Genomic DNA, 16293 nt, shown 5'->3' with positions numbered 1-16293 from the left:
CTTGAACCCAGGACCGCCTGAGTGACTGAAAGGGATAGTTGTCTGGCGTCCTGATCGGAGCATCAGGGACAGAACAGACTCCAACAACCTTGTGCCCAGCATGAGGACTCTGCCATCTGTGTGCCCTGCCCTTCCAACTGGTGTCATCCCACACCTGGACCTTTGGAAGTGGCCCTTAATGTGCTCTGCTAGCCCAAATAGGGTCCTAACAGAACCGATGCAGAGTAAAGCATCGTCCTTCAACACCCCGCATAGGAATCACTGAGTGAGACATCTCTAACGCAGGACTTCACATTGCAGCCCCGTAATTCACCTGAACCACCTCTGCACGCCCTATACTCAATGCAGGCATTTGCATCATGGGCCCCTCATCGACAGCATCCTCGATGACAACACAGGACTCCACATCGCAAGCCCCACAACTTCTCAGGAACCAGCCAGTGCGAAACACATCTTCAATGTAGGACTTTGCACCCAAGCTCCTCGTCAATGGCATCCTCAACAATGATGCAGGACTTCACATTACAGCTCGCCATAAACATTGCTGTGTGACACATCGCCACACCAGGACCTCGCATCGCCCCTGCTGCACAATGCATCCTTGATGTGGGACTCTGCATCGCTCTATAACCAGGGTTTAAGGTACTCTGTTCAGCAAGCCCAACTGGGTCTCTGTAGCCGGCCTACACCCCATTGCAGTCAGCCTGAACTTGTGAATTTTTCAATTCGGAAGCACTTCCCAGGAAAAATACAAAAAAAATCTATGCGCTTCCAATCACACACCATTTACGGTGTAAGTGTAATGACCGTGCAGGCAAACACTTCAGTGCCCACATAGGGTTGCTAAGTGCTATGTAAATGTTAAAATACAATACAAGTCAATTACAAGAAACATGCTGGTTGGCTGCAGTTAATATAGAGAAGAAATATACGATCAGGCAATGCGTTGCATTTCAACAGTGACGGGCGCTGACGACTGTTGTTTAAGCTGCTGGAAAAATTAATAGTCCATATAACCCTTGGGAGAAATTGGCAGCCTTTGTCCTATGACTAGGTTGTCTGTAAATCATAGAAATGCTACTGCTGCTGAGAGGACTATCCTATTAAATGACTGACAATGACATATATGTAACCAAAGAAAGTAAAATAGACGTTTTTGAAGACTTTTACTAGTGAAGGTCACCGGGATTCGGCACTACTAGGATACAATTTGTTATAGAAAACATGCAAACGTATTAAGGAGAAAAAAGAATATAACACGATCAAGCCGATTTGCAACACCCATTGAGTTATGGTGAACTAAAACATCTTAAATGAGTTGAAAAGTGCCAATTTAATAGGCTGTTTAAAATAGAAAATACACAAAACTAAAAATGTGTTAAGGTGTATGCATCCATTGTGTAAAGCCTAATATTTGAAATGCGATGTCCATTCGAAACACTAAAGGATCACAGGCAGTTATGTTCTGCAGAGGTTTTGCAGAAAACTGGTATTGAAGATCCGGGTACCAATATGCAAGTGAGGAAGAATGTAATTTATGCTGATAAGGAGGTGTTGAGTATGTAGTTAGGAAAGTAATACTATTGTGTTTGGTAATGGGTCCTAACAGTCACTATGAGTGAAGTGTAGAAATGGACTATCACCTGTGTGGCAAAGTACAGAGTTGGGTTAGTGGTATATTTTGGAGAGTAGAGTGTGAGTAAGACCAAATGCCACCTAGAGGTGTCCTGGGTGTCATATGGGATGACTTGAAAGAAGGGCAGACCTTCATTGAATAGGAATCAGATTGTGCAAAAAAGTGTGTGGCAGTAACAGCTGAGAAGGCACTTCGCAAAAGAATGCTGTTAGTCGGGGTTATATTGTGACAGTGAGTTTTTTGCTGATTTTTTACTATAATCCATAATTTCCCAGTACAGTGGCGGCTGCTCCTAATGACAAGTGGTGAGGTGGGGTTAAATGACAAAAAAAATAAAAGAGTACCCCCCTGCCAGTCGTCAACTTAGTGTTCTTCTGCTCCTGTGCTGACTAGCGATTCCTGGCAGTCCATAGGCTGGTGCACACTGCTCATAATCCCAAAAGCCAATCAAGATGCTGCCCTCATGCTGGCATTACTACGTACCAGTATGAGAGAAGCCCTGTGATTTGCATGAGCGGGCTGGTTTGACGCTCACTCAGGGCCTTATGTGCTCTGCCTGTTCTTCACCCGGCTGTGCACCACAGCTTGGGATGGAAAATATTAGATTGTATGTCGGTTTGGCAATGCAAAGAGAGCCCGCCAAATTGACATGCACACTAACGGTGCATACTACTCCTCCCTGCTTCTGTCATCATGATGGCCCTGCCCCGCCCTAGACTCGTCTGGCCCTGACTGTGAGAAAAAATAAATAATATTAACATTGTTTTATTATCATTTTTTTTTTCACGTAGGCTCTGCTGGCTCTCAGCAGGGGAGCAATGCTCCTCCACAATCATGGAGTAGCAGCCACTGCCCCAGAAGTGGTTCACTCTCTATTTTCATTTTGTTGTGAGAGGAATATGTAATGTATTCAAGTGTGTGTCTGCATGTGCCTGTACCTGTATCTGTGGATGTGTAATACTGTGTTCTGAAGGAGTGCTATCAGTAGAAAGTAACTGTTGTGGCCTAGGACAAAGCAAGAGATTTTTGAATCTGGGGTGGGAGTTTCTGGGCAGAAGATGGTTGTTCCTTGGAACCGGAGATTGAAGATGGCTTAGCAATGGTGGACGAAACCCAAATAAACCACAGCAGGCTCTTAGGTCTCTTCAGTGTCCCAACACAAAAAGGACAGTGCTTTTGAATGATTTCATAAACTTTTGTGATTCGAAGGATGAGACTTCAGTAACTGTAAAAACGCTTCAGTCAATTTCAACTCATTCTTTAGCTTCTCTTATTAGACTTTCATCCTATACGACAAACTGTGCCATGAAGTATAGCATATATACCACATCAGATGTGAAATATCACACAATGCTGGACGGGTAATGGATACAGACTGGCAAGCAAGAATTGAAAAGCTGTATAACCAACAGACATGCCAAATGCTGACTCAAGCAATACACAAAGCACTGTTTTTTTTAAGTATGGAGACAAGAATGTTCCAAAACATTGAGCTGCAAGGGAAAGTCTCGCTAATGCCGATATAATTCTAGGATTTACTATCACAGCAAAACATCATGAGAATTCAATAAAGAAGCGGTCATGGCAAGAGGTTTCTCTCCCTCACCTCCATCTGGCTTGACAGGTCCATCAGACATCACCTTCCGGAGGGCAAGCTGGCTTTGGTCTTTGCTGTCACTGGCTGGTAGAGGCAGATTGTCAGACTGAGTTCTTTGAATTGGGAAGACACCTGCTATGCTGTGTCTGTGCTGCTTCTTGCCATGATTAGACTGACCGCTTTTATGTGCTGCTGTGGCAGTGCAGGTGAAATGGAAACCCAGAATATGTATCCTCAGATGGAATCAGCTTAAATGTTAATCATGCAAACAGAAGTAGTTCCTGTATTTCAATGCATCTAAATTTACACACCAGAGTCACTACATGCACAGCACTAAAGGGTATTGAAACTGTCTGTTTCTCTTTGATGATGCTTGGATGATTGCCCCTTCTGGGTTACACATGCATGAGGACAAACAACGCTGAGTCCACTTGTCACACTTTGTTGTAACGTGTTGATTATACTCTCAACCAATTATTTATTCGTAGCGCCAAATTTACATTTTTGTTAATGTATGATTTAGTACTCAAACGTACAAGTTTGTACTATAAATAGTCAACAATTGATGTAATATTAATTGGTGATGAACCAAAACGAAACAATTGTTCTTCCTGTTGCAAGTGTGCACTGCGAGGATCTCATAAGGAGTTCATCACAGGAAGTACAACACTTCAGGTTGTAAATGATTTAATCTGTTTCCTAGTCGTCTACCACACCACTAAAATGGCGGCAGTTGAGCATTTGTTCTGCATTGTCATTGTTTTCAGTTGTAGTGCAATGCCTTCTACATGCTTCCAGCATTTCAGATGCTCTACAGCTCTTCTCTTTTCAAGAGGGATCTTTAAGGTGCTGCGCCCACAAGGGCTCCAATCTGTTGGTATAGTTAAAACCAGGCTGCTTTCATGGGCTTCTCTGGAGAGCAGAACCTCGACAGCTTGGAGTATTTAGAGAGCAAATCAAATATGAAGATAATAGCATTGCAGACAAGATGGCTTCCTGTCCTCGCAAGCATGCATGCATGTCATGGTGGAACAAGAGCGAGGTTCCCCATTGTCGTCTCTCCACACCACCCGCAGTAATCTGCCAGTTGAGTGGTGATTGTCCAATCAACCAAGAAAACTGGAATTTGTTGAGAAATTTAAAATCACGGATACAACAAAGGACAGAAAGTCGCCTTTCCGTGCGGACCTCTTAAGCATCACAGCAAGGGCTGAATGAAATGGACAGTTGGCACGTTCCACAGTGAAACGAATAAACAAAGGAGAAACAGCCAGTTTCTTTGCAGTCTGACTACGTAAAGAAGCGTGCTAAAGAGGTAGCACACGTTGCTTCAATCCCGCATTTACACAAAAGGGACAGGACATAGAGTCGACACAATGTCATACAAACACCAAACAACCACAGGGCGGAGTAAACAATAACAAAAGGCAACAGATGAACATTAAGCTGCCATGCTGAGGAATTTATTTGCTTCTTTTACTTGGTTGAAGGCGAAGCTGTTGGACAGCTGCTTCGGCGGCAGCAATTGCTGCCCCAGCGTCTTCCAGGTGGGTCTGAGTGACGCTAGTTTTGCTTTGGCTACGTGATGGTCCGTGGGATCGCAGGTGTCCTTCCGAGGAAGACTTGGAGCTGCCAGGACTGCTGTGGGATTTTTCAATGGTAGGCACCTGCATGTCTGAAAAGAAAAACATACGTTTCAACATGAATCTTTTTCTTTAAATCCTCGCAGCTATTTAAAAATGTCAAATTCATCCACACTTGTACATATAAAAGTTGATTGAAACGGAATGTCGTTGATTCAAATTTGGATCAACACGTGTCTCAAAGGGCCAGATGTATCAAAGGGTTTTGCCCATTCTATGTCTATGGGGAAATGTGTTGATAAATATGGCCCAAAATTCGATAGCTGGACCAGTGATCCAAACTGCTGACCTTGAATGATAATACAACGTATGGATTACAGGGGTTCTTTATTTACGAAACAGCGACTGACCAAACACATCATTTGTTAGGCTCGATGACTCACTAACGTGGGACATTAAATTCTAAACTAGGCCCTAATCGCAACAAAAATAACCAGAAAGTGGGCATTAATGTCTTATTCTGGCTTCTAACTCACATGCAACCTAGAATAGATCATATAAGTGAATGCTAACGCGCCAAACTATACCAGAGACAAGCTTCCACAAATGACCGTGAGCATACATACATCCCAGGTAATGAAAGTCGTAAAAACTGTTGAGAATCATTCCTGGTAGTGAAAGTGGGCAAAACAGTTAAGAATAAAGGCTTGTACTGGCAGACTGACATTGTAGATAGTACACTAGGAGATCATTAACTTTGCTACTCAGTTGAGATATAAATATGGAAATTTGCACCACTAGATGGCCATACTGTAGGTCATATGTGAGAGAGCGCAATTTGAATGAAAAGTATGTCTGTACCATATTTACAAGCCTATAATGTAAAATTAGCACTTGTAATATAAAGTTAGAACCTATAACGCAAACGTAGAACTTGTAATATGAAGTTAGCACTTGTAGCGTAAAGTTAGCATATGTAACTTGAATAATAGGAAATGTACTTGTATTTACACTAGAATACATTAGTATTAGAAAGGCCCGTATACATATAGGATGGGCTAAAGTAGAAATGTGTAAATGTTTACGAACAATAGAACGTGCTAAACTGAACATACGTATGTAATCATTAGATGGAGAAAGCAGGAGAAATGCAAAGTAAAGAAATGCAGAATATATATAGCACTGTGTAAGAAACGAGAGTATAACGTTGTATTTTATATAATATGGATTTGCTTATAATCAAATGATTTGCTAATTCAAATATATGTGTGTTAAAAGTTATACTGTGTAGAAGAGTTTGTAGAAATGTTAGAATAGTGTGGTCATGTGTGATTTTAACCTAACTGACCAAGGGTTTGCAAGAGTGTAGTTCACTGCATGTAATTTAGTGGACTCACAGGAATAGGGATAGCCTTGATCTGAACGTGCGAGCCAAGAGTCAAAGGTCTTGTTAAATTTAGAGTGACAATGCTGGACGAAGTTTATGGCCTATTGAGATAAGAGACGCTTGGAATTTGGGGTCTTGTTTAGAAGTGACTGTTCACAGGACCAAAAGAGGTTATAATCACAACTGTAATGAATAGAGTTCTTTTGAGGTGATAGACTTTGCTCTGAAAGTGTCAACTGGAATGTCATGAGGTTACCAGCACGAAGATGAAGTTGGCGCCTAAGAAGCAAGGTCAACTTAACGGACGACGCGAAGAGACGAAGCTATGGAAAGAACTAGAATGAGATCATGTGAAATGTGTATGTGGTGGGCGTCAAAGGGGCGTTCCACCTATACTGTGATTGTGTATTTAGGGACAGCACCCAGGGGAGAGGTTAGCTCAGAGCAGATGGCCTGAAGACAAAGCGCAGAGCAGAGGGAAGAGAGCAGTAGGCCGAGGACCCTTAGAGAGCGGATGGGTAGGCAGAGAGGGTGCTGTTTCTCGACATAGGTTTCCATCAGAGACTAAGAAAGTTTAAACTTCTTTTGGAAGTCAAACTGCTGACACCTTTTTAGGTAAAAGGACTTGCTAGTAGGGATGTCATCTAGCATAGAGTAGGGACAGATTTAACTTGTTTATTCTCTTTTTGTAGATGACGCAACAGATCCACTTTGTGTCTATGCTTTTCAAATTGCTGATTCTGGAATTGATTTTGATTGTATTCTTTTGTAGACTAAGATTCTTTAGGGAATTTATGTTCCTTTTAGTTCTTGTATATTTGTTGAATCTTATCCTGAGAGGATTGTATATGCAATTGATTCTGATTTTATATTAAACTTTTAAACTTTACCAGTCGTAAGTGGTTCTTCAGAGTTGCGTCAGTCTATGGGGTTGATTTAACTCATGCGGGGTTTGCCTTTTACTCAATGACAGATAATAATCGATCCAAAATTGGATGAATGAGATAGGTATCTAGGTGATCAGAAAAGGTATCAAAATCTCATTCCCCGCAGTTGGTAGCAGAGAAAGATGGTTTTCTTCTTGAGGAAGGCAACCTAGGTCAGGTCTAGATTACCCCAAGGTCCCTAGTCATCGACGACCAGAAGAAGAATCCCTGCCAAAGAAGGTGCTGACGGTGCGAGAGAAAAGCAGCAGAGTCGGTCGAGAGTGAGTATAAGGGTCATGCGTTGCCAGATTGCGGTGTTTTATGTTGTATCTGTGTTGTAATGTCAAGCGGAGTTGAATGCCTGTAGTGTGATTGAGGGAAGGTTGTGAGCGCGTGCAACCGGATAAAATCTTAAGTCCAGAGAAGGGCTTAAGTGGTTCGGGTGTATCGAACACCCAGAGTAATTGTCTACCATTGTAAAGGGGGTCATGAGGTACCATTGATCGCCCGCAGGACCGATGATAGGGGGAGTGTAAGAGTGAGTGTATAAGTAACGGACGCTGGTCGTACGTTTACTGTGTGTAAGTAACCTATCAGTTAAGGCGAGCGTCTGAAGTGAGAGGAAGACGTCTCGCCAGTTGAGGTGACAATTACAGTTAGACTGTGGACGTACAGTCAAGAAAAGTGATCGCTTGGACGGAAGTAGTCATTTTTCGGTGTGTGAATGAGACGCATGCAAGACCGCGAGACGAGCTGAGAAAGGAGGGGAACTGCTGCAGAGGGGACGAGTGACGTCAGCGTAGAGCCGCGCTGGGATTGGCCGGCTGGTGTAGAACTGCGCTGGGATAGGCTGGTTAGCGAGAGCCGCGCAGGGATTGGTGGTTTGTCATCGGGAAGTAAATAAGGAAGAGTAATTAAGGAAAATCGTAGATTCTTGAAAATGAAGTGTTTTAAACGTTTAAGGGCGATCTTTAAGAGAGATAGAGGAAACTCGTATGCAGGGGAAGAAGCCCCACCAGAAGGCACACCAGCTTATTATATGGCTGTGAATGTAGGCTTACACTCAATACTATGGATCTCCGAGTGGAGTAAGCTAACAGAAGGAAATGAGGAATTGACGTTCCCGAGATACGGGACGTTTAGGGTAGAAGCATTGAACCAACTGAAAGCGGTAATGCTCGCAACGAGACCTCTACCGAGGCCAACACAGTTCGAAGCCCTCAATGCATGGTTCAGGGCGGCACACGACAAGAGCTTGAATAGGCGCCAAGAAAGAGTGAGACGATCGGTAAGAGCAGTGCAGGATGCTAAATGGGACGATGAAGCTAAAAAGTGGAGGGTGCAAAAGATAGAAGCAGACAAACTATACCCAATGCTAGAGGCTACGGGAGAAAAGAAGCCTCTAGAAGAAGATGAGGATAGCGAGCCGGATGAGGATCTGATAGAGAGGCTATTATTAGATAGACCACCTCCGTACAACAGAGAAGCCGAAAGTCCCGAACTACAGCAGGGGGACGGGGCTAAGCAGGGGGAATATAAACCGCTCCCCATGTCGGAGTGGGACCCCAAGAAAGGTGAGGAAGTACCTCAATCTAGTCCCATACAGAGAGTAGTAGGAAGATTCGTGGTCCAGAAGGTGCCAGAAACGGAGCGTGCAAAATCGTATCAACTGCCGGATGCTCTACAAGTACCTGTTACCATAGGTCCTATAGTGTCAATCTACAACCCGGAGGGAGCCCAGCAGGAGGAACAGGCACGATGGGACAGGGAAAGGGCAGAGATGGAAAGTAGGAATAATACGATCAATTCCCAAAGACAGTTGCTAGGACCAAGGAGTCGGAGCACCCCATTGGATCCAGTAACGGATCCCTGGATAGAACAGGGGGGTCAGAGAGGACAGATGGATCTGAGGGGACCGAAACCGAAATCCTTTAAGGAATTAAGGGAGTACTTGAAAGAATGGGATGCTGCAGTAGAGACTCAGAATAAAAGAATAGAAACAGAAGCAGAATGGAGAGATCAGGATAACAGGATCCTCTCTCACTGCGGAGCTGGCGAAAGCAGTCCGGAGTGGGAGGGAGGGAGTCAAGGAAGCAAAGGAGATATTTGCCATACCATCAGTGGCAATAGACAAATGTGTGAAGACAAGAGTACAGGGTGTGGGGGAGTGCCTCGCCTCATCCTTAGTGAGGGAGAACGAAAGACGCAGGAGTACCGAGATAGCTTCAGGTGCACTCACCATGCCCCGGGCGAAAATGTGCGACATTGGAATCACGAGAGTATAGGGAGTCGCGAAGGGTCTCGCCATGCATCCGGTGATCACGGACGAGATCGTGGAAACATGGAGGGCCGTGAAGGATCTTATCGTTTATTGAGCGACACCAGACAGCAAGGGAGTTGCAGTGATATAGAACAGAATGGAGGATCCTATCTCGCATCTAAAGAGACGGGACCGAAAAGACAGGATGCAGTGATGGGGAATAGATCATTGTTCCACCATACCCCAAGGGAAGATGGGAAAGCTTGGGACCTAGAGAGGTGGGAACAAAGAGAAGCAAGAAGAACTCCTCATAACTCACCTGTACCTAGACGTAGGACTCGTAGTGGGGGTGAGAGGGAAGTAAAAGAACCACCTAGGAGTGAGGTACTGAGAGCTGAGATAAAAGCAAAACGGCTTGATGTAATGAGTTTAAAATCAGATTTAGAGGAAATAATAGACGGCACATTGCCAATGGAAAGGATAGAGCTGTACGAACCGGATGAAATACTGTTTATGTCTAAGGATGTTACTCGGAAAGCGAGGTCAGTTCATGAAAAATTATCTGAGTTGGCAAACAGGTATATGATAGACCTTTCACGAACTAAAGCTTTACAGGGTAACCATAGGCTAAATTGCACGGATCAGGATCTAGATGAGCGTAGGACGATTGGGCTGAAAATACACATAAAGGAACTGATCCTGAGTATCAGATTGTGGAGGAATTTGGATAAATGGGAGGAAAGATGGTCCAAGAGGGGATCCGTCAGAAGGAGTACACTTACGAGGTCCCCGGATGGAGAGCTAATGCGAATGGAAGCTTTCCCTTTGCGAGAAATCGCGAACGGAAGCTATGTGCATGTGCCCTGGAGTAGGGGGGATTTAGCGGCATTTACCAATTCCTTTCCAAAGCTAAGGGAGAATCCCGTCGAGTGGTACAAACAGGTAGAGAGGTTCGTGAAGATCTCTAAGGTGCTGTGGGTCGACTTGAACACCCTGTTTGACATTGTAGTACCCGGAGATTTGTGGACGGCATGTAAGCTTAATGTCGAATGGCCCATTTGTGAACCCGAGAGGGATCCCCGGACAAATGGACCATCAGAGAGGGTCATGGAAAAGTACGAGAGGGTAATGGCATGGTTAAAAGAGAAGGTGCCGTTGCAGGACATAGACTGGGTTAAGATAGATCGAACAACTCAGGAACCTAAAGAGACTGTTCACGAGTTCTATGAGAGATTACTGAAAGCATTCAAACAGTACAGTGGATTGGACGTGATGGATCCCAAAGACATAGGACAGTTTGTGTCGAAGTTTGTTCTGGGATTGAGATCAGACATAAGCTTAATGATTCAACAGCATTTGATCTGTTGGCAAAACAAGCCTTTAGATGAGATCCTGAGGTATGCGAGGTATTGCAGCGATGAAATAGATACGAAAGCAAAGAAATTTAAGGAGAAGCTGATGTTGGAGCAGATGCAATCAGCTGGAAAAGGTGGACAGCGGCAACAGGGAACAGGAACCCTAGGGAAGAAACAGAATAATCAAAGCAGAGATGAGGAGGAAAAACCGAGACCTAGGGTAGATATCGCGACACTGAAAAAGACGACTAGGTGCCACCAGTGTAATGAGGTGGGACACTGGAGACGCGAGTGTCCCTATAATGTCGAGACGGGGGAATTAGAACAGGAGGAGGATGAGGTTCAGAACAGCCTGGTAAAGGGAACAGCGGTCCCGAAGGGAAAGTTTGTCAAAGGGGGGACTCAGACTCCTCGAGCGCAGTTCCCTCAACCGCCTCGCATTGCAAATGGAGGGAAAACCTATAGACAACTGCCACTGTTCGTAGGAGGAGAAGAATGCTGCTACGTTGATCCTCTTACGGGACAACGAGTGAATAGAGAAGAAGACTGTACTCTAGGAGCAGCCCTGGAGGTAGACCAGAGAGGACCATACGTGGAAGCTGAAGTAGCTGGATGTCCTACGACCTTTTTGGTGGATACGGGGGCCACTCGATCCACTTTGAGATCAGCGGTAGTCCCAGGTCTGCCAATGTCGGGAGAGACGATTCAGGTGGTAGGAGTCGCAAATAGGAGAATGACGAATCCTCTGACAGAACCAGTGTCAGTGAAGATAGGGAATTACAGTGATGAACATCAGTTTGTGATTTGTGATTCTAGCCCTGTGTGTCTGCTAGGAAGAGATCTGTTGTGTAAACTAAACTGCACAATATATTGCACACCTGAAGGAGTAGAAGTGCAGACTAACGATGATGATGCCGACTTTAAGGTTGTAAACTCGCAGGGATGCGTGGAACTATACCCTACCTTAACGGTGGAGGAGCTTCCACAGGATTTGAAGGAGACTGTGTCAGCTGAGGTGTGGGATTTTACTGGAAAAGAAATAGGACTGATCAAAGGAGTTGAACCGGTAAAGATCATGGTAAAGCCCAATGCCGAGTACCCAAGAACGCCACAATATAAGTTGACACCGGAGACGATTGCAGGAATAAAGCCTGTGATCGAATCCATGATTAAACAGGGAATACTGAAGGAGATCGTGGGAAGTCCATGTAACTCCCCGATTATGGGTTTGCAGAAGCCTAGTGGAAAATACAGAATAGTGCAGGACCTTCGAAAGATTAATAATATTGTTGTTTCATGTTGTCCAGTGGTACCGAATCCATCAGTGATATTGTTTCAGATACCGTTCCAAGCTGAATGGTTCACAGTGATAGACTTGTGCCAGGCTTTCTTTTCAATCCCTTTAGATGAGGAGAGCCAGTATCTGTTCGCTTTTAAGCTGGAAAATCGCGTTTTAACATGGTGTCGTATTCCCCAGGGGTATACAGAAAGCCCATCGATTTTTAACCAGCTGTTGAAGAAAAATCTTAAAAGTCTAGTACTGCCTATGAACTCGGTTCTGGTCCAGTACATAGACGACCTATTTGTGGCGTCAGAAACTGAGGAAGCTTGCAAAACAGACACCATCACCTTACTAAATCACTTGGCCGAGAACGGACACAAGGTGTCTCCAAGTAAATTGCAGTATTGTCTGACCGAAGTGCAATACTTGGGCCACAGGATTGAAAAGGGAAAACGGAAGGTGTCTCCAGACAGAATAGAGGCGATCATGAAAATGAATGCGCCTAAAACACAAAGAGAAGACAGGATGTTCCTAGGCATGGTTGGTTATTGTCGGCAGTGGATAGCCAACTTTTCACTGAAGGCAAAACCTTTACAAAAACTGACGCACAAGGGGGTGAGTGATCCGGTACCATGGGACAAAGATTGTTTGATGGCATTTTTGCACCTGAGGGAGGACTTGTGTCGTGCCCCGGCTTTGGGAATGCCTGACTACGAGAAACCATTTTTGCTTTACTGTTGTGAAAGGGAAGGTTGCGCTTTAGCAGTTTTGGCCCAGATACACGGAAATGCCCGTAGACCAGTTGCATATTTTTCGGCTACCTTAGATCCAGTAGCCGCAGCGTTGCCCGGATGTCTCAAATCCGTTGCTGCAACGGGTGTCAGCATTGAAAGGAGTGAAAATGTGGTTATGGGAAATCAGTTAGTGGTGTACGTGCCGCATTCTGTGGAATTGTTAATGACCAGGACCAAGACTCAGCATCTGACGAATAGCAGGCTCACACGCTACGAGCAAGTCATATTGGCTGCTGAGAATGTGACCCTAAAGAGATGCTCTGTTTTGAATCCTGCTACTTTGATGCCACTTCCAAATGATATTGATGATGAAATTTGTACAGGTCATGACTGCCTTGATGTGACTGAACTATGCACCAAACCGAGACCAGATATCGTAGATGAGCCATTGACTGACCCCGATGAAATTTTCTTTGTTGATGGTTCATGCGTAAGAGACGATATCGGTCAGCTGAGAGCAGCATATGCAGTTTGTACAATTACCGGAGTAGTGGAAGCCGCCTGCCTGGAAGGAGTACATTCCGCTCAGGTAGCTGAAATCATTGCTTTGACCCGTGCCTGTTTGGCAGGCAACAAAATTCGAGTCACCATATACACCGATAGCCAGTATGGTTTCGGGGTAGTTCATGACTATGGGCAGTTGTGGTCTCAAAGAGGTTACATGACCTCCTCGGGTTCTCCTATTAGGAATGGAGAATTCGTGAGATTATTGTTAGACGCATTGCAAGGTCCAACAGCCATAGCGGTTGTTAAATGCGCCGCGCACACAAGGAATACAGATTTTGTGTCGCAAGGAAACCGATATGCAGATGAAGTTGCACGTTATTGTGCGGAACAGGGGTATTCTCACACCAATGTAGAAGTGGGGGGAATACAAGAAAGAACTGATTTGACTATGTTGTTAGAGACTGTGGACACGTGGGATGAACTGAAGTGTGTCCAGGAGAATGCGCCTGATTTTGAGAAAAAAGCATGGGAAACAGCAGGTTGTACCAAAAGTGAAATGAATTTTTGGATTTCTGCAGATGGGAGAGCAGTTTTACCAAACGAACTTGTTAGTCCAATGGCAAGGAGATTGCATGGACCAGCACACATAGGTAGAGATGCCATGGTGAGAGTCTTCAGACAAACGTGGTATAATCCGAAGTTTAGAGTAGCGGCAGAAGCAGTATGTCAGCGTTGTGCGATCTGTCAGCAATTAAACGTAGGGAAAAGAACACCAGTCACATTAAGTCACATGGGGAGATCTGGGGGGCCTTTCAATAGAATGCAGCTGGATTTTATTGAAATGCCCAAGTGCAATCGACTCAGATACGTCTTAGTGATTGTCTGTATATTTTCCAGATGGGTTGAAGCTTATCCTACACGTAGGTGCGATACACTTACAGTAACAAAATTGTTGCTTAGAGAGTTAATACCGAGGTTTGGGGTGCCAGCCTCTTTGGAATCAGACAGAGGAACTAATTTCAACAGCGAAATAGTGAAGATGCTATGTTCAGCCTTGAGCATAGACCAGAAGCTCCATTGTAGTTATCGACCAGAAGCTTCGGGATTGTAGAACAAATCAACAGCACAATAAAGTCCAGACTCGCCAAAGTTTGTTCATCGACATCCCTGAGTTGGCCTGATGCACTTCCATTGGTCCTTATGAGCATACGTAGCACACCAGATAGAAGGACAGGTCTCTCTCCACACGAGGTGCTAATGGGGAGAGCTATGAGACTGCCATCGGTTCCGACTGCAGCATTGTTGAACATCACAGACGATTTGATCTTGGACTACCGCAAGGGACTATCTGATGCCATTCATTCTGTGTCCCTCCAGGTCCAGGCTGCAGAGGTTCCATCAGCACAAGACCTGTGCCATGACCTGTGTCCAGGGGACTGGGTCCTGGTGAAGAAGCATGTCAGGAAGAACTGTCTAGACGTGCGCTGGCGTGGACCATTTCAAGTCATACTAGTTACGAACACTGCAGTAAAGTGTGGAGGCTTGCCCAACTGGATACACGCCTCACACACCCGAAGAGTTCCAGCACCTCTAGAAGAAACAGCTCCTCTCTCGGATGAAAATCCAGCAGAAAGCGGAGAAGCCACAGAGAGGGAAAGTCAAGCTGTAGAGGTGATTGAAGAGGCTGAGCCTGTGTCGGAACAGGCTGATGACGGTCAAGACACCAGTGAGACCAAAACTGTCTCAGAAGAGGAAAGTAGCTGGGAGTTCGAGTCAGACATCGAACAAGCTATAAGTGATCAAGAGACGAGTCCAAGAACAAGGAGCAGGAGGACAAGGAATGGAGAAGCTAGTTGGCCGGAAAGAAGGAGAAGGTCAACCTTGAGAGCAAATCCAGAGAGCACCCTTGTCCCGATTTCTGAAGATTCAGATCTAGAAGAAGAAGCTACGGATTCAGGTTCTGAGAGTCCGAGAAGATCCAGGAGGGTACGTGTGCCCTGCAGAAGATACGCCACCCCAGAGTGGACTTATCTAGCAGATGTCTTGGGGACAGAGATCTGGGAGAGTGAGAGAAGTGCAGGTGATCAATCTCGATCCGATTGTGGCAGTGGAGATATGGATGTTGACGCCTGGAATCGAGACTGAGGGGTTACTGACCTTCACACTTCCCATTCCCCTTTACCTAAGTCGGATCAAAGACCTAGTGCTAAATCGATTAGAGTTTCCGACTTTTGGTCATCAAATACCAACACAAGAAGAAAAAGTCATTCGTTGGAACTATTGGAATATGTTATTAAAGCTGCAGGTACGAGAATCATTGTAGATGCATAAAGACTTTTGTGTTTAAGCTATAAAGAAGAAGATAACCTAGCGCCGAGTGGAAAGAAGAATAAAATTAGGGATTACATTTAGAGGACGGAGAAGGGTTAGGGTTGTCTGTTGCTAAAGATAAAAAGACATTGTTGTGAAAAGGAGACTTTTTGTTGATTAAGAGCGCTTCACGGATTGAGAAATCAAATAAAGAAAATAAAGACTTGAAAAAGAAAACTTTTCCACGAGAAGGAAAGAGCTACATTGTTTGATAACATGGAGAATGGCAACCCAAACCGAAAAGCCAAATGCATAATAGGTACACTAATAGGAGTAGTAATTTTTCTTATTATCACAGTAGTTACCATATCATACATAGTAGGACATGCAAGCGTGAAGGAGACAACAGATGTAAAGCCTGTAACGACTTTGAAACCTGCTCTTGTTGGGAAGAAGGAGGAGAGCAATGTAATCCGTGAAAAGGCGTTACTGGCAGATGAAGCTCGTAGATTACACATAGACGAGTCGCAGGGAAATTTTAAGTCAAATGCATATGCCAAACTATTATACGAGTATATTGATGCCATGGAGGCCAAGGATTGTTAAGTTTGCATGCAATTGCCGGCTTCTGTAGATGAAGGTATCAGATATCATCATCTCCCACTGACATATGGGATAACATGTAGTTTATTGCTTAGTATATTTTATGGTAGAGA

General features: G+C 44.6%; 1 protein-coding gene across 2 annotated transcripts in view; it reads right to left on the bottom strand.

The window, feature by feature from the left end:
• PCLO (piccolo presynaptic cytomatrix protein) overlaps window positions 1–16293 on the bottom strand; it is a 1259786-nt gene that overhangs the window by 176235 nt on the left and 1067258 nt on the right. Inside the window, exons 21-22 of one of the 2 annotated variants that reach the window (XM_086919783.1) lie at window positions 4714–4908; window positions 3243–3425 (exon numbers count right to left, since the gene is read on the bottom strand). In XM_086919783.1, the coding sequence (XP_086775909.1) occupies window positions 3243–3425; window positions 4714–4908 (378 nt within the window). The remainder of the gene's footprint in view (window positions 1–3242; window positions 3426–4713; window positions 4909–16293) is intronic. The other variant, XM_086919788.1, reaches the window with a different exon arrangement.

This window comes from Lissotriton vulgaris, chromosome 1_1 (assembly GCF_964263255.1).
Source record: "Lissotriton vulgaris chromosome 1_1, aLisVul1.2, whole genome shotgun sequence".
In the NCBI taxonomy this organism is placed as follows: domain Eukaryota; kingdom Metazoa; phylum Chordata; class Amphibia; order Caudata; family Salamandridae; genus Lissotriton; species Lissotriton vulgaris.
This window is presented reverse-complemented; position numbering and strand designations above follow the sequence as displayed.